This window comes from Notolabrus celidotus, chromosome 11, assembly GCF_009762535.1.
Source record: "Notolabrus celidotus isolate fNotCel1 chromosome 11, fNotCel1.pri, whole genome shotgun sequence".
NCBI classification, from domain to species: domain Eukaryota; kingdom Metazoa; phylum Chordata; class Actinopteri; order Labriformes; family Labridae; genus Notolabrus; species Notolabrus celidotus.
Genome location: NC_048282.1, coordinates 6,011,492 through 6,037,340, shown reverse-complemented (window position 1 = coordinate 6,037,340; position 25,849 = coordinate 6,011,492). Strand labels below are relative to the sequence as shown.

At 40.3% G+C, this 25,849-nt stretch overlaps 1 protein-coding gene across 1 annotated transcript in view; it reads right to left on the bottom strand.

Annotated features, from left to right (window-relative positions):
- arhgap4b (Rho GTPase activating protein 4b) overlaps positions 1-25,849 on the bottom strand; it is a 54,922-nt gene that overhangs the window by 24,265 nt on the left and 4,808 nt on the right. Inside the window, exons 2-8 of the mRNA XM_034694865.1 lie at positions 13,275-13,632; positions 7,349-7,520; positions 7,076-7,238; positions 1,567-1,629; positions 1,295-1,468; positions 595-723; positions 141-362 (exon numbers count right to left, since the gene is read on the bottom strand). Of these exons, the coding sequence (XP_034550756.1) occupies positions 141-362; positions 595-723; positions 1,295-1,468; positions 1,567-1,629; positions 7,076-7,238; positions 7,349-7,520; positions 13,275-13,344 (993 nt within the window). The 5' untranslated portion in view covers positions 13,345-13,632. The remainder of the gene's footprint in view (positions 1-140; positions 363-594; positions 724-1,294; positions 1,469-1,566; positions 1,630-7,075; positions 7,239-7,348; positions 7,521-13,274; positions 13,633-25,849) is intronic.

The window sequence follows — 25,849 nt, the reverse complement described above, 5'->3', positions numbered from 1 at the left end:
AAAACTGTGTTGCTGTCAGTCATTGATGTTTAAAGTGAAGCTGTCTTTAACAGCGTCATCTGCCTGTAGTCTCTGTAAAATGTAATCTATCTGACTTCCTTGGACCTCGTACACCTGTATCCGAGGAACCCTGGTCTCACCTGGTCTCCTTCATGTGGATGGTAGTTGAATCTAAATGGAAGGCAGAAGGCGGAGTCATGTTGCTGTAGCAAAGCATCTCTGTCTCCTCCCTGGTCCAGGGACGTTACCGCCGCATCCAGCTGCCTGAGCCCCGTCTCCTCCGTCTTCTGAATGCGCCACCTACTGGACAGGTAGCACCTCATCACCCTGTCCACGGAGAGGTGGAACCCCAGGTCACAGCACTGCCAGGACGGAGGGAGAGAGGAGACGGATTGAGGGATGGAGACAGGAAAGGAATAAGAGAGTAACGTGACAGGGATTGATAAGTTGGGGAAGGAACAGAGGATAAAAGATGAAAGTAATAAAAAGAGATTTTTTTTTTTAGTGGCACAAAGAGGTTTCTCAGAAGTCCTCCAGGTGGTCTGAAAGTCTCACACTGAGGCAGGAGCATAACACAAATTGCATGTTTCTTACGTCGATGAGAGTGCTGACATCCTGCAGGTAGTACTTGTTCATGGCTGCGTTGGCTGCTGCGAGATTCAGCAGGTAGTCATTACGAGCCTTGGTACACTTCAGCTGGGTTTCCTGCACTCTGCCATGCCTCTGTGCAAACACACACACACAGATACACACACAGATACACACACAGATACACACACAGATACACACAGATACACACACACACACACACACACACACACACACACACACACACACACACACACACACACACACACACACAAAGTAAGGGAAGAGAACACAACCAAGATTAAAAAGTGATCTTACAATGTCTGGGTGCTTTAGGTTTAATTTTCTGCATGTAAGTGAAAAACAGACACATAAGGGGAAAAATGCATTAACAGCATTTTGTATTCTGTGCAGATAAACATGCTCAGAAAAACAACAGGAAACTGTTCTGTAGAAACCCGCTTCAAAACTTCCTGTGATCTGTTATCCCTCCGTCTGTCTTTCTGTCTCACACACCCACACACTCATTACTTCGGAGGACTTCACATTGACTTATACTCACATCCTGGGGACTTACTCTAACCGTAACCAGAACCACAATGAGCCCAACGTAACCTCTAACCAAGCTGTCACCTTAAACTTTGAATAGTTTAAACTTTGGGGTCCCTGTTTAAAAAGATTTATGTCACCAGCAGCATTTTCTCACTTTCTCCATTAATCTCTCAATCTTCTTCACCGAGCTCCGTCTCTGTCCGCTCGATTGGCCGAGGCCGAGCTCAGCTGACTTGCCGGTGTGTCTTTCCTCCAACCGCTCGGCTTCCTTCAGCTTCCCCTCGGCGATCAGACAGTCTGTGTGGTACTGGTTGTACGTCTTCAGAGCCTTCATGACACATAACAGAAACTCAACATCAGCACTGTCAGCATGCAAACAGTATCATTACTTTATACTGAAGTATTAAAGTCACATGAAACGCTCACCATCTGCAGCTCTGTGGTGACCTTTAACAGTTCATCTTGCATCTGAATGCCCACTTCTTTGCTCTGAAATTTGAAAAAGATTGCAAAAACATAAGACGCCCAGAATATACAGGAGCAATCATGCTTAAGCAGTGCTTTGAATCCTAAATACACACATATTTGCTTTTCTCTGGTTTGCATCTGCCAGTTGTAGCCTACTAGTTAACCCTCTATAAGCTCTACCTTCATACTTACAGAAAACAGAGTGACATGATCTCATCTAACCCTTGGCAAGAAATGATGATCCAAAAGTACTGAACTGCTTCTTCAAATTGAATAATGGACGTAGTGTAACTTTAGTACAGAAGCCCCGGGAGGTATAACAGAAAAACTATTTGGTGATCAATTCTGAAGGTCTTATCTAAACAGTTTTCTCTTCCATGTTAATGACTTATGATCAAATGAAGAACAAAGAGTTGTAGAACAAGTTTTGCCACTTTGGTAAAAAGAAGGAGTTCTTGAATCATTACAAGGCCACACAGAGGAGAGACTAACCACACTCATTGTACAAGCTGAGTTTCCGGATGTGCAGCTGCTACCAATGCCACCACATGACTTCTATCTATAAGTGCTGGGCGACAACTTCCGTGACCCTGCAACAGTAATGCTGGTGAGAAGATTGAGGTTGTTGGTGCTGCTAGCACAAACAATGGTGTTAATGGACACATGCCCTTATATTTTTGCATAAAGAAAAAACACCTGAAAGAGTTTTTTATGGAGGATTTCTATTTTATTTGGTTGATTAAAACATAAAGAGAAGAGAAAACATTCCAGAAGAGTAACTTTTGGTTTTCCATGCTCAGGTGTGTTGTTGTGCTTCTCAATGAAGCCTCCAAATGCTTCAGTTCACATTTGCTCCTGGCTTTTAAAAAGGACTAAAAAATTGTATTTTTCCCTACAGTAAAGTTTCATTATTTCAGCAGAGCATAAAGCAGCTAATATTTCTTAATGCATGATAGCAGGTTACAATGTTTCATACAGAATAACGCTGTGCCTGTTACAGAGGAAGTGAGTATGAGGGAGAGTCTATTGATGATATTGAAATATATCACCCCATTTATTCTGCTTTATTACAGATTTCATATGAGCTTATTCTATATATTAAAGGTGACATATCATGCAAAATTGACTTTTTAATGGTTCTTTACCTGAAATATGTGTCCCTGGCATGTCTACAAACCCCCCCGAGAATGAAAAAAATCCATTCTGCCCCTGTTCTGATTTCTACACCTTTCTGTAAATGTGTGTGAAACGAGCCGTTTCAGACTTCCGTGTTTTTGTTACGTAACAACAATATCCGGTCTGTCACGGAGTCAGAGCTCGGAGCTTGTTCAGCCCATAGACTGTAGTAGCTGTGTACCAAGACACACGTCTACATACTGACAAATAAAACAAGAAACACTAAATCTGTGACCAATCCTTCAGAAAGGTCCTGCTACAGGCACATCTCCGTCAGGATCAGATTCTGGATCAGATTCAGAGGGTTGAAGTGATGGGATCTCTGAGCAGCCGTGTATATTCAGCCAACATGTGAACATTAGATCAACATGCAGGAGAGCAAAGGGCACACCCACTTCCTGAGGGGGCGTGGTCAGAGAGAAAACAGAGTGTTCTGAGGAGGACTGAAGAAGAGGGCTTTTCAGGCAGACCAAAATCTGATTTCAAAGTGTTTTTTTGAGCATAAACTTTAAAGACATGTTTTGGGGACCTCTCAGACCGATATATATTGATGAAAAAAGCGTGATATGTCACCTTTAATCGTGCTTATCTCCTGCAATGTATTTCAGTGTGTTCACAAACTACTTTATTTTGCTCATCTTACAGCCTTTCAGTTCTTTACAACACACACACAAACAAACACACAAACACAGCAGTGTGTCCTGCCCTGCCTCCTTCCCTTTCTGTCTGTCTCTATGTGTCTGATGACAAAAAATTATCAGCAGCAATTTATATTAACATTCATATAACACATAATGACGCATAATCCGTTCCCACACAACAACACAACATGCATATTTGAACGATCCAACAATGATCCAAAAGTAAATTAGTGCAACATGAGCACAACTTCTAAACCAGTGGTATGATGAGTTGCAGGTTTAACATGAGACGGCTTCCGTGATTGAGTGAACAGGAAGGGCGTACTGTAGCACCTCTCTGTCTTTGACCACCTGCAGCAGAGCATGTCGCCAGAGACGTATAATGTAAGAGTCCAAGATGAGGTGAGATCATCATTCATCACGGATTGCAGTCTCATTTGGATGAAAAATATAAAAAATGTCGACATCGTACAAGTTCTTATGAACGAGGGTGCATCTCTCTTTTGACCGTTATACATTTTAAGATTTTTCTCTCACTTGCCTCTTTGTGCTGCCATGACTGAAACATAGCGATGACCAAATAACTATTTGAAAGCAGCAAAAAAATATAACATTTCACGGTTGATGAATGATATTTGGTGTAATTCAAATGCAGCCGTTGCCTCTTGTAGTCTACTTGTAGTCTTAATTGGTACACATGCATGGACCCACTTTGATGGCAGCAACAGCAGACTCAATACAGTGTAGAGAGTGATTTTGGTAATGCTCTGCTTGGCATAGCGCCTAACAACACCTCTTAGCTGCTCTGAAGTGACTGTTATGGCTTAATTAAAATTCTGCTCACTTGTCAACTATGAGAAGGTACAGAGAGCGTGTCTGACAAGCTGTAATTTTTAGCTCAATGAGTATGTTCACGTTTTTCAGATGAATGAGACTGCAGATGCCACTGCGGTACAAAGACAGATAACAGGAGAAACACACGGAGGAGGTTCAGAAGAAGATTTCTGTTCAGGGTCTGTTCAGTATTGGCTGGCAACTTACAAGTGGAGTTATTTCAGTGTTGTGCTGTAATACAAAATTAATCCGGCAGCACTGAAAAAAGTCCATGTTTATGAATTTATGCATAGAGTCTTAGGCTTTCTAACAGGATGTAGAGCTGACAGTGTTTAGCACTCTGGTTGTTTATTAGTGTGACTTGATGTTCGTGTAATAATCTGCTTACCCTGTCGCTGACAGTCCTCAAGAAATTCCTGAAAGTAAGTGAAATCATTTCTGCAATGTTCGAAAGAAACAGCTCCAATGTGAAATTAAAAGAATCCTTCAATCTTATAACCTTTTTAAAGTGTTTTATGCAGCCTGTTAGTATCAGCAGTGACATGTGCAATCATTTCTTCTGTTAATTCTATTTCTAGCAGAGATATCTGAAACACAGGAACTCTGTTGGACACATCTCTACTATGCATAGCCACATAAAGGTCAAAGCTTAACATTGGGTTAGGACTCCAAAATGTCCTTGACATTTATAATGGGCGAATTTTAACGACATTCAGCTCAGTTTTTCCTCTCAGACTCATAAAACATGTGGCCAAGTCTCCCCTCTAAAGCAATAAAGCCGCCCCCTGAGGGAAACAAGTCCAATCATCAGCCGAACCCTGAAGCAAAATAAACTCCCATTCTGCCCATTGAAACTCTGTGCTGCGTTTATGAGCTGCTTCGATGAATCTTTAACTCGTATGCTTAAAAGAAAAAGATGGACAACATGACAGCTTCCCAAAAGAGAAGCCAAAAGATTAACCCCCAATTTATACAGGGAGCGTGTGCGCCACGTTCCATCAGCGCCATGGGTTTGCTTCGACTGACGGCACGCGCCCTGCTACACAGGACGCGTGTTTGGAGCATAGCACAGCTCAGAGCAGCCAGGATCAGCTGGGTCCAGTATAGAGAGAACAACATACAATCAACAGGTTACAGAAACTTTCTGTGGTTGAATCATTTGGAGAGTATTCCATTGCTTTGGTGCTTTAATCATTTCTGAGAATGCTGCATAACTATAAAGATTCGATTTTGCAGGTTTAAATGACTTTAATATGAATTATTCTGCTCTATTTTGTTGTTCTGTTACCTTCTGACACAGTTATCATCTTAAAGTCCTGATGTGGTCGACATGGATCTGTTGCTTACATCCATAATCGATGAGTATTTCTGATCCATACGATCTTTTAAATGGTCAGGAGTCTGTGTGGTGTTTTATTTTGAAGGTAAGCAGATGTTGAATGCGATCCACATGCCTGATTTCCTGTCCAGGTCAATCTTCACTGTGCAAGTTTACGCGTGCTGGGCATGGGCTCTGTCAAAAAAAGACTCAATGCGTATCTCTGGCGGAGCAGTGCCGAGGCATGCTCCTGAGACAGAGCTGAGTGAACAAGAGCGTTGACTAGAATGGAAATATTGGCTGTGCCGTGAGTGACGCGGCGCATCCTGTACAAATTGGGAGTTAGAGCTCTCCTTATGGACTAGCTGCAGTAGCTATAACATGGGATTTCCACCATATCCCCTGCGGTCCGGCTCTGTGCTCTTTCGTGCGTCAACACCCACCGGTTGCGTTTTCGGAACGCAGCAGGGTTCATGTGACCAAGGTTTCCCCATGGCAATCACTGAATCAAGGATTCTCCTCCTGGCTCTGCTCATCATGAAGGTTTGTTGTTGTAGTTAAGTGAAATACGATCTGGTGATAACACAGAGTGTTTTATTCTGAAAATTAACCGGATGTTTTCATTTTGTTTTGGTGCCTGACTTCCTGTCCCGCTCCATCTGCTCTGTTGAGATTGATGCATTGGCAAAGATGGAGGTCTTGTGTATCTGATCCGTTGCGTTTCGACCTGCTAGATCAGAGACGCAGCCTGAACGCAATGGATCCAGTGGCAGTTCACACATTGACTGGAATAGAAACCTATCAGATCCGGTTCGTGACGGATCAGGGCTGGACCTGATACGGATCTGGTGGAATTTGGCCGTAAGTCAAGAGCAGCCTCCTCCATATCAACGAGGGGGCATGATTTCAACTTTTCAATCAAAATACATGTCAGTATAAATTGGCCTTGGCCGTGGGAAGGTAAAGAAGAAGAGAGTGGTTGATGTGCATTGATGGACGTTTTTGATGGTGAAAACTTGAGAAATTGAAGATCATACTGATCATGCATCACAAGAGATTCTTGTCCTCAAAAGCCACCATTGTGTTCTGTCAGGAGGGGTGAGCAAGGGAGCATTTCTACGGTGGCCCTGAAGTGCAAATCACAACTGCAAATCAGAAAACACTACGACATTAACAACACCGGAAGAAGTAGGTACCCTCGGGGTCAAAGGATAGACCAGTCCAATCAGCGACGAGTCATGTACCTACTTCTTCTGGTTGGTTAATGTCGTAGTGTTTTCTGCAATTTTGCAACAACTGAGAAAATACAAGGAGGATTACAACCAAGGAAAGGAGTGATGACCTTCAAATAAAACTCAGATTTGCATGGATTGTTTGCTGTGAGAGGGGGACTGATGTGATCACTTCCATCTCCTCTGCGCCTTTCACTGACTGTGTTGCATGTTTTCAGTGTTTCTGTTTCTACATGCGTGTGACCTCACACCAAACATCCACTCACCCGTTTGTGCAGGCGGTGTGTGTCCTCTGTGCTGTGTGCCAATCTCTGTGTGAGTGTGTTGCAGCAGGTGTCGCCCAGTGCTGCGTGTTCCCGGCTCTCCAGACGAGTCTGAGTCAGCAAGACAGACCAGACCTGACACACAGACTGACCCCATTGCTCCTTCCTGGAGAAAAGCAGACATCCTCACTGAGATATGAATACGAACCCCTCTGAATCTCTCGAGTAATAGAAAAGATACATTAAAGTTCACACACTGCGCACACACACACTCACTTTTTAGTCTTGTGGGTGAATCTCTCTGTGAGTTTGTCGAGGGCTCGCGCATATTCAGCCTCGATGTCTCCTCGACGCCGGAGAAACTCAGAGAGGTCTGAGAGCTGCTGCTGTTTCACATCCACCTGAGAGTCTAAAATCTTGATCTGGTCCGTCAGCTGGGCCCGCAGGTCTGACACAAACACAGATGGACACGTAGAGAGAGATATAAACACATGGAGAAAGGAAGGAAGAAGACAGTAATTTAAGCGAGGACATGTTTATAAGCCCGCAGCTGTAAAAACTTCTGATCTTATCTTCTGTCTGAAGTTTAGTTGGAAGACTCTGAGATAAGATTTGTACAAATTTTGTATCGGTGAAGAAAATCCTCGCTAACTTTAGGAATCCTTTCTTATCTTTCTTCATCCTGTCTTATCTCAGTCTCACAAATCTGAAACACTCAGCACTGCTGCTTATCAACTCTTTGGTCTGTCACCTAGCAACACTGCTTCGACTGTCTTACCAAGATAAAAAAAAAAAGGAGTCTTAAACGAGAAAAATCATTCATTATCAAGACATTTTGTTGGTTTGAGTAAAACCAGAGCTGAACAAAGGGATGAATAATTTATCTGAGAGTGTGTGATTGAAAGTGAAGGTGAGGCAGCTTCAACCTACAAGTTACCTTACAAGACGAACATTACAGATTAAGATTTTTAATTGAAATATTTCAAAATGTCAGGCTTTTGACTCCTTACAGAGAAACATTACGACATTGTGCACAAAGAAAAACAGGACTTATGGGGCACCTATTTTGCTGAGGCGTAAAAGCGTGCACACATGAACCTTAAGGTGCATTTTGACCAAGAGTTCCAGGGTCTTTTAGCCCCCAGAATTACTTTACCGGGAACTAAAAGGTTCCTGTGCCCCCAATGGTGTCTGCATTTTCACCGCGGGCTAAAGTCCCGGTTAGATTGTGCAAATCAGGCCAGTGACGTAGTAAGTAAGTGCACTACACCACCAGACCAGTAGAGGGTAGTAAAACAAAGACAAATGCCATTCATCACAGATGACACCATAGAAGCAGACGGACAGGCAGGTATCATTATGAGCTACACAACAGTTAGCCTGTTAGCATGGAAGAGACTCAGCTGGCGCTGTTTTAGATGGTGCAATTTTTCATCACAGATGGATTCACTGAAGACGTTTCAACACGGCTTTAAAATCCTTTTTAACTCAAAAAGCCATGGCAGACGACCCTGGTCTCTCCTGTCGAAAGGCACGTGGTTCAGGGGTAAAGTCCCTAGTTCCAAGGTAAAGTTCCTGCGGCCGAAAAACACCTTGTCATCCCAGTTCACATCCAACTTTTCTACTCTAATCCACTTCCCTATCCTCTGAATAAAGGCATGACGGAGACCAAACATAATCTTTAAAAAAGGAGAAAAGAACGATTCATGAAATAGACACAGACATAATTTTGTCTGGGATGTATTCTTTATTAAATCAATCAATCAATCATTATTTATACAGCGCCAAATCCCAACAAACGTTCTCTGAAGACTCTTTCCAAACAGAGCAGGTCTAGACCGTACTCTATGTTCTATCATATCAACAAGATCCCAACATCAAGACAGGATAAGATCCAGTCTCATCTGACAGACAGGACTCAGTCTGATCTCATCTTAATCCACCATGAGCAGAGCACTTTGCAGCATTTAGCAAGTTACAGTGGCAAGGACAAACTTCCTTTAACAGGCAGAAACCTCCAGCAGGATCAGACTCATGTTAGACACACATCTGCTGAGACCGAGTTGAAGAGAGTGATAGAGGGAGAGGAAGAGAGAGATGAAACGCAATGATGTATGTTTATGCATGCATGAGTGTGTTGGTATTCAAAATTGTAATATACAATGCACAGAACAACAGCTATTTTGAGTGAAGCCAAAACTTTGAGAGCTCCCCCTGGTGGCTGGTTTCTGTATAGGTCTCCATTATAACAGATGGAACATGGGTCGAATTCAAGTGGCTGCCTCTGGCCGCGAGAACTGAAGCCAATGCGGAAGTGTTAAAAACTGCAGTTTCTCGAGTGTCCACTTGAGACTGGCTACAGAATTACTGTAAACCACACACACACATTTTTAAAAAGACAATCTTTACAGCAGAAATAAACATATTTACAGCCTGGTTCAAAAAACAAGTGTAGTCTGCAGAGATCATTTCTCTATCGGCACACACTGTACAGGGGGTGAATTTTCATAACGCTGCAGTTTCGAAGATATTAAGATTACAAGTTTTCCATTATTAGAGGCACAGCTGACCTGATTGACAGGCGGGAACACTGTAGATGTTGGCTAGGAGGCTCAAAGCCCACCTCTTTACCTTGACAGAAGTTTGGTTGAAATCAACATTTCCAATATGGCTCCCGCTGACGATTGACTTCAAAACAGCACTGCAGGAGCAAATGGGTGACGTCACAGATACTACATCTATTATTTATACAGTCTATGGTCGAATAAGAAAATGTCAAATATATTTTTCTCAAACGTGCTTTCTGTCACCATAGTTAGTTCTTATTATGAGTCATTCAATGTTAAAAAGATAATTGATTGACAGCTCTGTTGACAAACAAAGCTCCTGCAGTGTTCTTTAGTGGATTAGAATATTACCGCAGGAACGATGAGAGAGAACGTAACGCACACTCACACACGAGTCATCAAACTTTCCAAACTGTGAGTGTCTGCTTCAAGAACCTCTTCCGCTGTGGACTTCACCCTCCTGAGGGATGTTTGATGTTTTATCTTTTAGTCCAAGGTGTGTTTTGGTTGACTCCATCATTATAAAGAAGGTATTTTGGAGCTGGAGGTGGACTGTGCATTCTAACATACAGTCAATGGCTGTGTGAATCTGAATGTATGCATACTGTAAGTGTGTCTGTAATGTGTGCAAATTACCTGTAATAAATATTGAACAAAAAATAATTCATGCATATCACGCCTGCTCCCACTTGCAGATGCATACTTGCATTTAAAAAAGCGTACAGTATGGATTCATACAGTCTGTATGAATAAAACATAATAAGACACTGTACTCACTCCTTACTCTTACTGCTGGAGCTGGTGGACAAGATGACAAACATGTTTTTGTGGAATATAATCTAACTATAAAGAAACTTCATTGAAGAAGATATGGTAATTTCTCCTCTAATCCCATATGTCCCTACATAATTGCGTAATCTACACAGTCCCTCAGGGGGGAAACACAGGGAGCATCATGCTGTCACGTCTAGGTGGGACTTCCTGAGTTGAACTGAGATATTTGACAGAAAGATACAGATTACTGCACACAGCTCACAAGTAATAACCCAGCATAACCTCATTTTATACACATGAGCTTGTAAGCAAACACAGCTCGGCCAGCAGTGACTTGGCCCTGCGCTGCACTTTGGTTTGAAAAGGCTAATACAAACATCCCACTCTCAAATAACATCCCCTTCTCTTTACTCTCCATCCTCTTTCTCTCTCCTCTGTTACTACCTGCTTGTCTCTCTCCCTCTCTCTCTTCTTCCTCCCTAATCTTCCGACCCCTGGTCCGCCCGCTCCCTCTTTCCCCTCTTTTTACTCCTTTTCTCTGTCTCTGTGTGAGTACACAGCCTAAGGCTGACTGGATGTGAGGAGACAGCATCACTAATACTGGCTATAAATACATTCTTGTAGTACAGTACAGAGTGCTACCCAGCCACGGCATGCATCCTCAAAGACAGAGCATAAAGAAAACGTACACACGAGAAAATCTTGCAGCAGTGATATTAATGGTTCTCATGTTTTCTTTGATTGAGAGTACATTAGCGCTGCAATGATTAATCGATTGATACAATTGTCGATGAGAAGAAAATTAATTAGTTTCATAATTGATAAGTCGCTTCAGGAATTTTTTGATTTGTCAAATATTTCACAAACATCAAACCTTTGTTTGCTCCAGCACAATAAATGTTCAGATTTGTACTTCTCCTTGCCATTCTTAAAGCTCCTGTGAGCGACTTTTGGACAAAACTATATCATCTTTCTCTTTGATGATTTTGTCATGTGTCAGTGATGTGGTTCAATAAAGTTATTCTCACAGGTGAATTTCACATGTAGTCAATGTAAGGACCTGATTAGATGCAAGTTGTTGTCTGTATCAAGCAAACGGAGCAAGTTATTCACGCGACACAAGCAAGCAAACACAAAATATTCCACTGTTCAATATGTTGAAATTAGATGTGTGTCTAACATGAGTCTGGTCCTGCTGGAGGTTTCTGCCTGTTAAAGGAAGTTTGTCCTTGCCACTGTAACTTGCTAAATGCTGCAAAGTGCTCTGCTCATGGTGGATTAAGATGAGATCAGACTGAGTCCTGTCTGTAAGAATGGGACTGGATCTTATCCTGTCTTGATGTTGGATCTTGTTAATAATAGAACATAGAGTACGGTCTAGACCAGCTCTGTTTGGAAAGAGTCTCCAGGTAACATTTATTGGGATTTGGCGCTATATAAATAAAGATTGATTGATTGAAATAAGGCAAGCAAGAAATGGTATTCCGTACAATGTGAATGTTGGGAAATGCTACTTTTTTCTAGGCTGCATAAACATTATACAGAAGTGACAGCATGGACAAAGGAGACACCAGACAGATCGTTAAATCAGCAAAGGAACCTATGGCAAATTGAAAATGTATGAATACGTTAATTCCGTTTCCCTGTAATGCATGCCATGAAAGTATCCAGAACTGTTACCTGTTTACTGAGATACACTGACAGAAAGAAGTGTATAATGCAAGTTATGGATAACTGTGGAGCTGTGGGTGGAGGTTACACTATAACTGCAGCTAATCGCACTTAAGCTGATACTTAAGCCAAGTTGTCATACTCGGACACCGATATCTTGAACAAGATATTGAACGCTAATAACAAGGTGTGAACACATCAAATCTCCCCCTGCTTTTCTGAAAGAGTCAAATGTGTTGCTCACTCAAAATTAAAACATGCAGTGAAACACTGTAAACAAGAAAGAGGCTGTTCTAGCAGCATGCTCGTCTGACACCTACCCTGTGGCAGCTTTTACAGGAAATGAAAAGAAGGTATATAGAAACTGTCAATCTTGTTCGTAATGATCTTAACTGCCTTTACTTCCGCTCGGCGGTAATGTGAATTTGTATTGGGCGCTGTTAGTACCAAAATAGAAGCTTCATAAAGCGATACAGATATCCTAGTCGGTCAGACTTCTACGGGTTACTAGCTGGACTGCCCCCCGTAAATGTTTTAAAGATAGTTATGGAGGCCAGTAAGAGATTTCACAACACTCAGAGACAGTAACAAAATTAAATGTGAAGAAGATCACAAATGTTCTTGTAAATGTGATAAAAAAGTGACTTAAAATTCACCCTACATTTTTATGACGTTTTGGAGCTCAAGGTGGAGAAATGTAGCAGTTATTTTCAGTGTGCACAACTTTACAAATGGAGCCCCATATGCTTATGAATGAATAGATTTCATATTATTTAAATTGATACTTGAAACACATTTATCTCCAACAAGGAGTTCTTTTCAAGATGGTTAGAAAAAATGTAGTACAACAGGAACACATCAAATCATCACAAAACTAAATAAAATATATAAAAACAATGAATACGGCCAGACGAATATCAACACTCTGTGTCTAAAGCTATGATAAAATACTGAAGAGCAACAACACTGAAGAATAAAACTACACTGAGCTGCACAAATGTGCTGCAGCCCTGTGTGTGTGGTCGACTGCAGAGCGGCTGCTCACACTCATGCATGAATGCTCATGTGCTGCCTTATATGCATTCATGCATGCAGGTAAGCACAGCTGAACAAACAGAAGTGGAATAAGGGATGCAGACAAACACAGACGTACCCATGATGTGGACACATGCACATGCAGAGTGTCTTACCTTTCATCTGAGATTCGTACTCTGCCAGACTCCCCTTCTCCCTCCTCAGCTTTCCGTGTGCTGTCATCATCTTGACCCCCTGACTCTTGTTTGTCACTGAGACCGTCCTTCCTGAACCCTGATTCTTCTCGTATCCTCAGTCAGCCACTTCTGAAACCCTTTAACCTCAGCGCCTGCTCCGGCTCTGTAGTCCGTGACCTTTCACCCCTGACCCCTTGGCCTTGATGCTCTACAGCTGCGTGCAGCGCATCGGCATCAGTGTTGATCTGCTGCTCTCTGTGGGGATGTCAGTCGGGTCGATATGTTCAAGGAATCCCCTGGGTTGCTGATATGAGTGCTGATCCATAGGTGAGCTGGCCTGAGGAGAAGACAGAGGGATGAGAGGATCACGGTAAGAGAAGAAGAGGATATGAATTACAAGGGGACAACGGGGGGGCATGAGAGGGAGATTTACTGAGACCAGGATGAGAAAATGAGAGAGCCAGAGGAACGGGACGAATGAGGCCAGGGTGACAAGACAGAAAGAGACAGTGACACCAGAGAAGGGAGATTTAATAGGATGGACAGCAGGGATGGGGGGCAGAGCGCATAATGGACAGTAAGAGGGCAGAGTGATGGGGATGAGAGGGAGGAAGGATGAAGCATGGGGGAGGGGAGGATTAGAGGTGATGAGTAATAGTCATAATGAAGGTCTTTCATTGCCTTGAGGACTGAGGTGGGGGATGTCCGTGAAGGTAATGGTCTTATATAGAAACAAGGATCTCCATGAGTTTTGTTCACATACTGTACTGAACTTCACATTATTTAAAGAAGTATGAATATTATCACAGTACACTGTAATGATTACTCTTTGAGGGCTCAGATACAATCAATATTTGATTGCAGAAAAGGGAAACCCCACCGCTCTCATCCTTCAAAGTAAGTTGACAGAACATGAAAAATACTTTCCAGACGGGGAAATTGTTCTTTTATATTTCTTTAGATTCTGGAAAAACTTTGATAAGTTTGAAAATTAAACTGCAAAGTGTAAGTATTTCCACCCAACTCTTGTTGAAATGTAAGCTTCTTCAGTGTCATGTAACGGCCATTATAACATACATTTAACATTATAACTTTGTTTAAGAGTAGATTGATTGATTGATGTACTACATTACCCATGAATCTCAGCTGCTGTTATAGAGGACGAGTCTTTAAATGAGAGCTTTATCAAATATCAAATTCAAATGGCTTTGTCGTTGCAGATAAAACATACATGAATCATTTAAACTGAGGATTGCAGTATCTTTAAGAATAGGTTTTAATATTATTTTATTGGTTTTTAAATCTCTTAATGGTCTTGCTCCTTTTTTATCAGATGTATCATATGAGCCTGTGAGAGCCCTCAGGTCTTCAGGTAGTGGACTTTTAATTGTACCAAAACTAGAACAGAGACCCACTGTGAGGCAGCTTTTTATCATCACAGTCCCCATCTGTGGAACACCCTACCTAAAGATCTGAGGGCTGTGCAGAGAATCAACATTTTTAAAAGCAAACTCAAGACCAACCTTTTTAGTCTCGCTTTTAAATGGGTCTTACTATATATATTTATTATAAAGTTACAATTTTTGTGAATTTTAAAGTCATATAATGTCTTATTTTAAATTACTATGCACACACATGTATTATTTATTCAGTTAAGTTCTGAATTTGTATTTCTTTTTTAATTTAATGTTGATCATTTCTTATTTATTTAATTATTAATCAGATCTTATCATCTTATAATTCTTTACAGATGACCTCTCAGAATTTTAATATTTAATTCTGTTTTACTTTTCTGTATCAACTTTTAGTGTAGCATCTTCATTTATTTTACTGGTTTAATCTTCTAGTCTTTTATTATCTTATTAATTTATTTTAATTAATTCTTATTTTATTTTGGTGAGTTTAATTTCCTGTGTTGAGTTTTAACATCTTATTTTACCTCCAGTGTTTCCTCATTAAGATATCATGAGAGCGTTTCCTCAGTTCATCAGAAACATATTTTTATTTTATTTATTCATTTAATTTTTATTATTATTACTATTATTATTACTTTAGATTATTATTTTAGTATTTATAATTTATTCTATCGTATTATTCATATTATGATTTCTATGTACAGCACTTTGCGTTATATTATCATTGTATGAAAAGTGCTTTACAAATAAAGTCTGATTGATTGATTGATTTTTTGAAAAATCTCTAGTTAGCTCAATCTCTATTTTTGGTATATATTACAGCATTCTGAGATCTTGTGAGATTTTTTGATTTGAAATAACCAAACGACTAGTATTCAAGGACTTGGGTTATGTAGGGTCACAACAGGTCGACTGTTGGTTGCTATGTAAGCTTGGAGGCAGAGACAAACACTAAGTCACAGTGCAATACTTAGACTCCGTTATAGCAAACGTCTGCATAGTCAGCACACTGGGGTTCCTTTAAAATAGCTAATCAAAAATAGTCAAGTGGTAAACTTTGTGTGACTTACCAAAAATGAAAGTTTGCTATGTGTGATTGAGCATCAGATTAGGTTAATATTCAATCCTCTGTCAGACATCCATCCACAAATAATGTGCCGTGCACTGATGTGAATAGTTAAAGGTGACATATCACGCTTTTTTCATCAATATATATTGGTCTAAGAGGTCCCCAAAACATGTCTTTAAAGTTTATGCTCAAAAAAACACTTTGAAATCAGATTTTGGCATGCCTGAAAAGTCCTTTTCTTCAGTCCTCCTCAGAACACTCTGTTTTATCCTCTGACCACGCCCCCTCCGGAAGTGGATGTGCCTCGGCTCTCCAGCACGTTGATCTAATGTTTACATGTTGGCTGAATATACAAGGCTGCTCAGAGATCGTACTTCAACCCTCTGAATCTGATCCAGAATCTGATCCTGACGGAGAGGCGCCTGTAGCAGGACCTTTCTGAAGGATTGGTCACAGATTTAGTGTTTCTTGTTGTTTTATTTATCAGTATGTAGACGTGTGTCTTGGTACACAGCTATGAACATGTAGCTATGTGGCTATGCTAACTAGCGCTAGCACTTATCCATGATAAATAAAAATCATCCACTAGATCTTCAAATCTGCAGACGTGGGGAGTAAACCCGACCTTTGTGTTTATTAAGACAGCCTACAACAAGCATGCCTCCCTCCTAAACTCCTTGTTAGCACACATTTGTGCAGGTAATGAAAAACGGGGGAGGGATTCAGTATTATTTTATACAGTCTATGGGCTGAACAAGCTCCGAGCTCTGACTCCGTGACAGACCGGATATTGTTGTTACGTAACAAAAACACAGAAGTCTGAAACGGCTCGTTTCACACACATTTACAGAAAGGTGTAGAAATCAAAACAGGGGTAGAATGGATTTTTTTCATTCTCGGGGGGGGTTTGTAGACATGCCAGGGACACATATTTCAGGCAGAGAACCATTAAAAAGTCAATTTTGCATGATATGTCACCTTTAATGTTATTTGATGTGTGCATTAACAAATGCTGGTGAGCTAGTACACCTAACTGATTCAGAGAGGAGGTTTTAAAAGGGCAGAAGAAGTCACCCGTTGGTCACTCTGATTTGTTTTCATGGTTAAAAGTGAAAGAAGACGTCTGCAGTGTGGGAGAGTTACACGGTCTCTGAGAGAGATCAACCACGTGTTTGTCAGACATGTTCCAGTGACACTTCAGGAGGAGGGACATTTTCAAAATCTATTTTGAAAAACAAACATGAAGAACAATCCAGAAGAAGTAATGCAAAAAAAACAACAAAAAAAAAAAACTGTACAGGAATTGGGAACTGGTTTAGTTGTTATTTCAAACATTGGTGTCTGTATCGGCCCTGATTTGCACAATTGGTCCATCTCTATCTGCTACGCTCACAGTGGAAACAAACCGTATGATTTAATTATGTGACAGTAAGACAATTAGATTACGTTACATTAGCTGTGATTTCATGCATCCATCTTAACTCTGATTGAAGATGTAGCATGGATGGATCGTGCGTTAGTCTTTTTCAATTACTTCCTTTAATCACCAACCAATTATTGTTTGATGAGCTCCCTGAAGATGGACATCTTTTTCTGTTCATCACTGTTATTGTCTCTATTATGTGTTTTTTTTTTTGCTTTAATCGAGCAATTTGACCCTGTCTTTGGACCATGATGGAGGGAATACACAGTAAGAACTAGTCAGGAAGTAACCAGGCTACATGGTTTACCCAGTACATTTCTTTTACCACTCTATGTTTTGACTCACAGATATAATGATGAGCCAGATTGTTGGCTCCATGCAAACATAGAAATCTTCTGAAGACTTTTATCTACAGAAACAGAGGTGCTGACAGGGACCCCAGCCCATTTCACAGCTGTGTTCACTTTATTAACGGTAAGCATCGTCGTAAAACCAAGAGGAACCGGTTTGGAGAAAATGTAACATGTGACAAATCATATAAAATTACAGGTGATGTAGAAAAGGGCATGTCCAGATTTAAAGACTGAGGGCACTGACTTATGCAGGGGTGGGTTACAGTATGTATGCACACAGACATGAATGGATAGCATTTATCAACCCTTTGTCTCTCCACTGATCACATATTACCTTAAGATATTATAAAGTGTTGGTATCTCACAGAATTTATATTCATGTGCAAAATGTTTAACTTTAAAAAGTAACATAATACTCAACTCAACTTTATTTCTATAGTACCTTTCATACATACAAACATGCATCCCAAAGTGCTTCACAAGAGAGAGACAGAAAACAACAGCAATGGTAAAATTATAAAAGGCATGATTATAAATAAAATCAATACAGTAAAATAACAAAATAAGTAGTAAAATAAGGTAGAGTTAAAAAAATCTGATGAATACAAGAAGTGAATGGATAAATAGATAAATAATTAAATAAGATAACTAAATGTTAAAGCAATGATTATAATAATAAAGTAAAAGAGTGGCAACATATAAACATTCTAAGTTAAAATGTTTCAGCCCTCATAAAGAAGATATATGTTCAAAATCATTTTATAAAGTACTTAAAAAATGTAAAGCGTTGGTCCTGAAACTTAGCCAATAAATGTATTTTTCAAAGTTTGTGCATCTGTCTGATGAAAAAGATGTGTGAAGTATTTTTCAACAATTCAAAATACGAACAAAAGAAAATGTGTAACATTTAAATGCAAATACAATGACAAGCCGCCTGTTGTAACCCTATCAAAATACTTTATTGGCCTGAATACAAGATGACCTCACTTCAAGACTTATTTAAAAAAGGACCCTCTGATATCAAAGTGTACTGCATTCATTTGTGAAAAACCATTCCTGTTTTTCTTAATTAAGAAAATAATTATCTCAGAATTACAAGAACATTTTTTGAGAAAAAATGAAAACCTGATTTTGTATTCCCAAATAACAAGATAGAACACCTAAGTTGCATTATATGGGTAGCTATAGTGTTTTAAACTTAACGCAGTCGTCTCTAAAAAAACACATAGCCAGACTGATATGTTTCTATTGCATCATCTCACATCTATGAAGCTTACTATATTGTCTCAGCTGACCCTGGAGAAACGCTTCAACATCCTGCAGATCAGAAAGAACCTTATGAATGAAAAACTGCAGAACCCTAATGCGCCAGTGCAACATCAACAAACTCATGTTATTATGATTTTTGGTATAAAAAAAGGATGATCAAATAAGCTTGGTTAAAATGGTGTTAACATTGAAAGAGTGTCAGAAGCTATATTTCTGGGAGTGATAATAGATGATAAACTGACTTGGAAACCACATATAGATTATATAAAGAGGAGAGTGTGTAAATGTGTTGGTGTTTTAGGCAGGGCCAACGACAGTCTGAATTCTGCTTCTCTTCATATTTTTGTACTGTTCACTTGTTCTTCCATATTTTAGTTATTGCTCGGAGGTATGAACACTTATATGACTTATATTAACCCTTCGTATGTGTTACAGAAAAGATCAATCAGACGTTACAAATGAGGTGAATGTTAGAGAACATACTGAAAGTCTGTTCATCAGCTCACGTGTTGAAATGTAAAGATCTAGTTAACCTTAAAACATTATTAGTTATGTTTAAAGTCAGAAACCGATCATTACCTGAAAACTTACAGAAGTTGTTTGTGTTTACATCTCATGAGGAGGCTCATAGACGGGAATTTAATGACAAAAGTCCATACGCACGCACTGCATTAAAGCAAATGTGTGTTTCAGTTTATGGAGTTAAACTTTGGAGTTCTCTGGAGGATGATATAAAATGCTGCTCAAATATTTTACAGTGTAAAAGAATGTTTAAAGGTAAAGTAATGGGGAACTACAAACTCATCCAGTAAATCTGTATTTGATTGTTTCAGTGTTCATTGATGTTTTGTGAAAAGAGAAGGCGATCACTAACGGGTTAGCTGTTTGGTGTACAGTAGTGGTAGGTTATGTTGTAATTAGAGAGGGGCAGGGACTATACGTTCTTCTTCTTCCTGCTCCTATTTGTTCATGGACAGTGAATACACTACTTTGTGAAGATGTGTATCAAATAGTTGTGAAACACTGAAGGAAGCAAATACAATTCTAATGAATGAATGAATATTAATACCAACATTAACAATACTATGTTACTAAAAGACACGAGTATCCCGCAAGGCCTAAAACCCCAAACCCAAAATAATATTGTAAGTAACACTTCATCTTATACCCCCCCGGTACTGTAGAGGTGAGTGACACCTGGTCTCAGATATGAGGGGTGCACTTGCTTCAAGCATAAGTGGCACCGTTTACTTTTGTAACAAATACTGACATTTAATTGTTGCACCCCAAATACAAGACAATCCTCACTTTTTCAGGTGTATGTCGATGGAAAAAACTGTCTTATATTCCGGTCAACACAGTATTGACTTTAAGAGAAGTCCTGTCTCTAACAAGACTAACAGCCAACCACAGTTTAGGAGTTTGGGGGGTCACCTGGGGTGGCCAGTTATATTTGGAGAGACCAGCCCCTGAGTGTAGATACAGAACCTATGAGAATGAACGGAGGACTTAAAAATGGGAATATTTCAGACTCTGCTGCATCATTTGGATCATTTTTAATAGGTCTTTTGCAAGTCTCCATGTTCTCTGGTTAATATAATTATATACTGTTAATGAAGTTCTAAATTACTGGAGGCTTCACAGGAAATGAGGTCTTGTTTTGAATTACAAAAACTTTGATGCTGTTAAATGATTTTTAAAAAATGAAGATGAACTCCCAAACAGCTATTACAGGTTTATAAAACAAGTCCTTTGTGCACATGCCCACACTGAATACTTACATCGCTGTGCACAAAGGAGCTTGCATGGGTGTTTATTAGACAGCATATAAAAAAAGAGAAAAGTTCACACACAGTTTATTTAGCTTTTTACTTTCATACAGGAAAACAAAGACACACACAAAGACACACAAACACACAAAAGCAACTTCACTGCCCACATCCTGTGGCAATTTCACAACAGGTTTCAGCTCTCTGCAATGACTGCCAACGGGTGCCGCTTTCACTGGGAACGTTGTTCCGCAATCTGCCTCGAGCTATAATTTGGGTTTAGTTAACACCATAAACTGACCAAAAAACAAACTGGCTTCAACACTAACTTGGTTTAATGTGGCCAAAATCTAACCTGATGTAATGCAGCTGCAGAGATTAATATTCAGTCAGTCAGTACAGGTTTAAAAAGGGGGAGTTTAAAATGATGATGATGTTGTGCATCAGTTTCACTTTGAACTAAAGAAATGCTGCTGGGTCTGCAGTCTCGTTTCCTTTCCCAAAACTGTGTGTTGGATGTGATCCAGACACACTTCAGAGACAGAAATAGCAAGCAAATTGAGAAGGGCAGAGAACAAATGCAGAGAGATATCTGCAAATGAGACTGTGAGGGCCCCGAGACCTCTGAGACTCCGGGGGCCTTCATCAACGTGCGACCTTAATCTGCACAGAACAAAGCCAATAAAAATGATCTGAGGGGGAGAGAGAGAGAGAGAGAGAGAGAGAGAGAGAGAGAGAGAGAGAGAGACAGAGAGAGAGAGAGAGAGAGAGAGAGAGTGAGAGGAGGGTGAGAAGAGACTCAGCTAAAGACCAGGGAAAGAAAGGAGAGAATGCAATTGACTGAGAGGGGGGAGGAATGAAAAGGGCAATGAGGGCGGAGGGAAGGAGGTTGTAGGGTAACCGTGTATTGTACTTAAAGCCAAGGTCAGTGTGAAAAAAGAGGACGTTTGGTGCACCGTGTGGATATGCAGCACATTGAAGATAAGAGAGGATACGTGGTGAAGAGTGCAATAGATCCTTATTGCTTCTGAGGGGATTTTCTGTTAATTTCACTGAAGGAAAAAAAAAAACAAGCACCAAGCAGAAGCAACACAAGTAGGACATTGTGTTTGAAGTTATGGTCGATAATATATGGGGATTTCCTGACACCACTGAGAGCCAACCACACTGTGCCAAATCAGCCCCGTTGCTGTACAGAGTGTTATCTTGTGACATGTTTTTCCAGATCCTCTTAAAAAAAAAAGTTCTCATTGTTTTGAGCAGCTGTCTCCTGATCCCTGAAAACTCTGGACAGAACTAAAACTGTCCAAACGCAGCATGAAAGGTCAAAAACAAAAATGCATGGGTGTTAGCGGGACCCTCGGCCAAATGATCTCATTTCCTGGTTACATGACTTTGGGGAAGTATGAGGTTTCAGCAGCACAGACCAACATCTCTATCAGTGCAGCATGATCACAGATAAATGTGAAATGTTGAAAGGATGCATGAGAGCGACGAACACGATCTTATGCTAATCTTTGCTGTCAGACGTGCAGCAGCTGTGCTATCAGTGCTCTCCACACAAGTCAGGTAGAGTCAGGTGTGACACTTATTTGTGTGACAGACTGATTGAAGAGGCTCTCAAAGACACAAACATGAACGAGAGGGTGCACGATGCAATTAATACTCCAGAGAGGAGCAGGGAGATGAAGAGGAAACTCTATTTGATGTACATGAAATGCTTTTATCATGAAAGTATACGACAATAAAGAGCTATTGGTACTGTGTGTGAACTGTGTAGGATGTAGCGTAGTTATATTGACATGAAGCGTAATGGAATTAGCTTGAATAATCACCGACAACCAGAACCTGTGCTGTCAGAGTTACAGGTTGCAGACCTCATCATGACCTGAAATTGTTTCAGCAGGAGATGAAAATGTGTTTAGTTTACAGAAAGGGAACAGCGTCTTGGATCTGTCGTATTGCATTTAAATTCAGTTATTTCAATAGGCATACAGCATCAGCGTCGGTGCAGGTGCCTCCAGTGAAAGATTGTTAATTCAAGGGGATACTGAATCTATTTTACACATCAAAGTCGGTTCATGCAACTCAGCAAGTACCGCTCAGCCTGAGAAAATACTTGCATAATGTCTGCAGGGAAATCTCCAAAGCCTAACAAAATTAACCTGATAGGTTATCTTCATTTATAAACAAACAGAATATCAACAGAGCGAGTGGCACACATTGATCAGTTGTCCTTCTATCCACTGCTGCCAAAGGAGTGAATGCATCTCAAATATGGACCAGACCGTCATGACATATCGCTAACAACAAGAGCTACATAGGAAGATAGTTTCAAAAATAGATGGAAGATCACTTTAAAGCTAGGGTTGGTAGCCACGGAAAACTAGCATGAATTTGAATGTGGCATTTCCTCAGGACTCTGTCTAACATTATCATAGTGAAAGTTAATAACACAAACAAACATGAAATGTACGCGCAGGAGGCGGGCAGAACGGCAGGATGGGATTTGATTGGTTTCATCATTTGGCTCCTGATGGCAGGGATTGGTTGGTGTTTTCCCAGGTTTACTCTGGCTGTAGATAGCAGCTTTTTTTCACGTCTTTTTTAAGAACACATTATGTATTGATTGCCATCGGGACAGAAAGATCATTTAACCAGTATAACAAAAAGTGGATCTAAATCTGACTACCAACCCCAGCTTTAATTCAAATCTGAAACAAATGTCTGATGATTCTGTTTCTTTAATGTTTAATGTCCTGTGTTGCTTTTCTTTCACCTATTTCAACCCTTAGTATCATCTTTGACTCTCCCCTCAGTTTTGATAAACACATAAATTCCATTGTCCAATCATTCTTTTTTCAATTAAGAAAACCATCAAAAGTTCTGTCATTTTTATCAATCAAAAACCTGGAAACAGTAATTCATGCTTTTATTCCATCCAGGTTAGATTTCTACAATTCACTTTACTCCTGTCTCTCACACAATAACCTCGATTAACTTCAACTGATCCAGAAGGCCACAGCCAGACTCATAACCAGGTCCAGCAGGAGAGAACACACCACACCTCTTGACCTCTTGACTCCCTACAAGCCTTCATGTAACCTCAGATCCCCCAGTAGGTCATTACTAACTATCCCACACTCAATCCTAAAAACCAAAGGTGATCGAGCATTTTCAGTTCAGGCCACGAGGCTGTGGAATGACCAGCTGGAGGAGATCCAGGAAGCTAACACACTGTTGTCTTTTTACAAACTCACTATTTTAGACTTACTTTTATTGATTTTATGGTTTATTGCTTTGATGCCTGTTTTATTACTACTGCTGGCTAATGATGTGTTCTTAATTACTGCTTACTACTTTTTAAAAATTGTTTGTATAGTGCTTTGTAATTTGTTTTGAAAAGCGCTTTATAAATAAAGTTATTATTATAATTATTATTTTACAAACTTCTACCAGCTCCGTCTCACCACTGATCAGACCAATTCAAACAGTCTAAATCCAGAACTGACAGGACAGCTGAAGAGAGACAGGACACGTGGGGAGCAGAGAGAGGGGGGAGACATGCAGCGAATGGTCGGGGTCGGGAGTCGGGCCAGGGACCGCTGCAACAAGGACTACAGCCTCTGTACATGGGGTTCGCGTAAACTGCTAGGCCAACCGGCTCCCCAGCGATGATAATATTTGTGCACGAAAATCCTAATCCTGCTTTTTTTTATACGTCAAGCATCCTTCCAGTGGAAAATGTAACCCATAGGTTTTTGGGCAGTGATCTGTTCATCACTTCTTGTTACATTCACCCCGTCGCAGCAGTTTCAGTTAAGAAAAATAACTGTACAGAAATAATGATCTTCTTGTTGATGGTTTTGTTTGTTATAATAGGTGACAAAGAGTCATCTGTATTCATTTCAGTCTGTTTCATCCATCCATCCATCCATTATCTTTACCGCTTATCCCGTTCGGGGTCACGGGGGGCTGGAGCCAATCCCAGCAGACTTCAGGCAGAAGGCTGTGATGGGCAAACAAGGCAAACATGGAAAGGCAGACAACCATTCACACACACTCACACCTACGGGCAATTTTAGAGTGACCATTAACCTGGTAAGCATGTTTTTTGACTGAGGGAGGAGTTGAAGTACCCGGGGAGAACCCACGCATGCACAGGGAGAACATGCAAACTCCACACAGAAAGGCAACTGCCGGACAGAGGACTTGAACTAGGAACATTCTCGTTGTGAGCCAACAGCGCTACCCACTGCACCACTGTGCAGCCCAGTCTGTTTTATAACCAGCTCAAAAATACTCACAGGAGCTTTCACTACAACAACCCCGATCCAAACACAGCTTGTGTAGAATGTTGAAAATTAATTTAATTTTATACAAATTTAAATCCTATATTTCATTGAAATTGGTGCAAAGACAACATATCAAATAGTGAAAGTGAAAAATATATCTTCATTTTAAATTTGATCCCTGCAACAGGTTTTAAAAAGTTGGGACAGGGACAACTAAGCACTGAAAAAGAGTGTAATGCTGAAAAAACACCAGAGGGAACATCTGCCTACTAATGAGGTTAATTTGAGGTTAGTAACATGGCTGGGTTTAAAAAGGACACATCAGAGAGGTTGAGTCTCTAAGAAGTAAAGCTGTTCACCGCTCAGTGAGAGACTGTTTGAGCACACAGTTCAGTAACTTCAGAATAATGTTCCTCAGCTTAGAATTGCAAACAATTAGAGGATTTCATCATCAACAGTGTTTGATACCATTACATGATTCAGTGAATCTGGAGACATCTCTGTACAAAAAGGACAAGGACGAAAAAACAATACTGGATGGCTGTGATCTTCAGACCCTCAGGCTGCACTGCACTCAAAACAGACATGACTCTGTAGTGGAATTCACTGCATGGGCTGAAATCACCTTGAAAGGCTATTTTTTTGTGAACACAGTAAACGCTGCAGGTTAAAACTATACCATACAGAAAGACCGATATATATAAACACCAGCGACTTCTCTGAGCCTGGACCTATTCAAGATGGACTGAAGTGAAGTTGAAAAACTGTTCCGGGGTTCAACAAAACTAAATTTGACATTCTTTTTGGAAATCCTGGACACTCCTTCTGCTGCTCAAACTGAAACTTTTATTTAACAAAAGGATTGTAGGCTCGAGCTAAATGCTTCTACACAAGGTTAAAATAGGTCAACTGTGTTAAACAGAAATATCTTTGTTTAGTTTGCTGAGATTTAACACACACA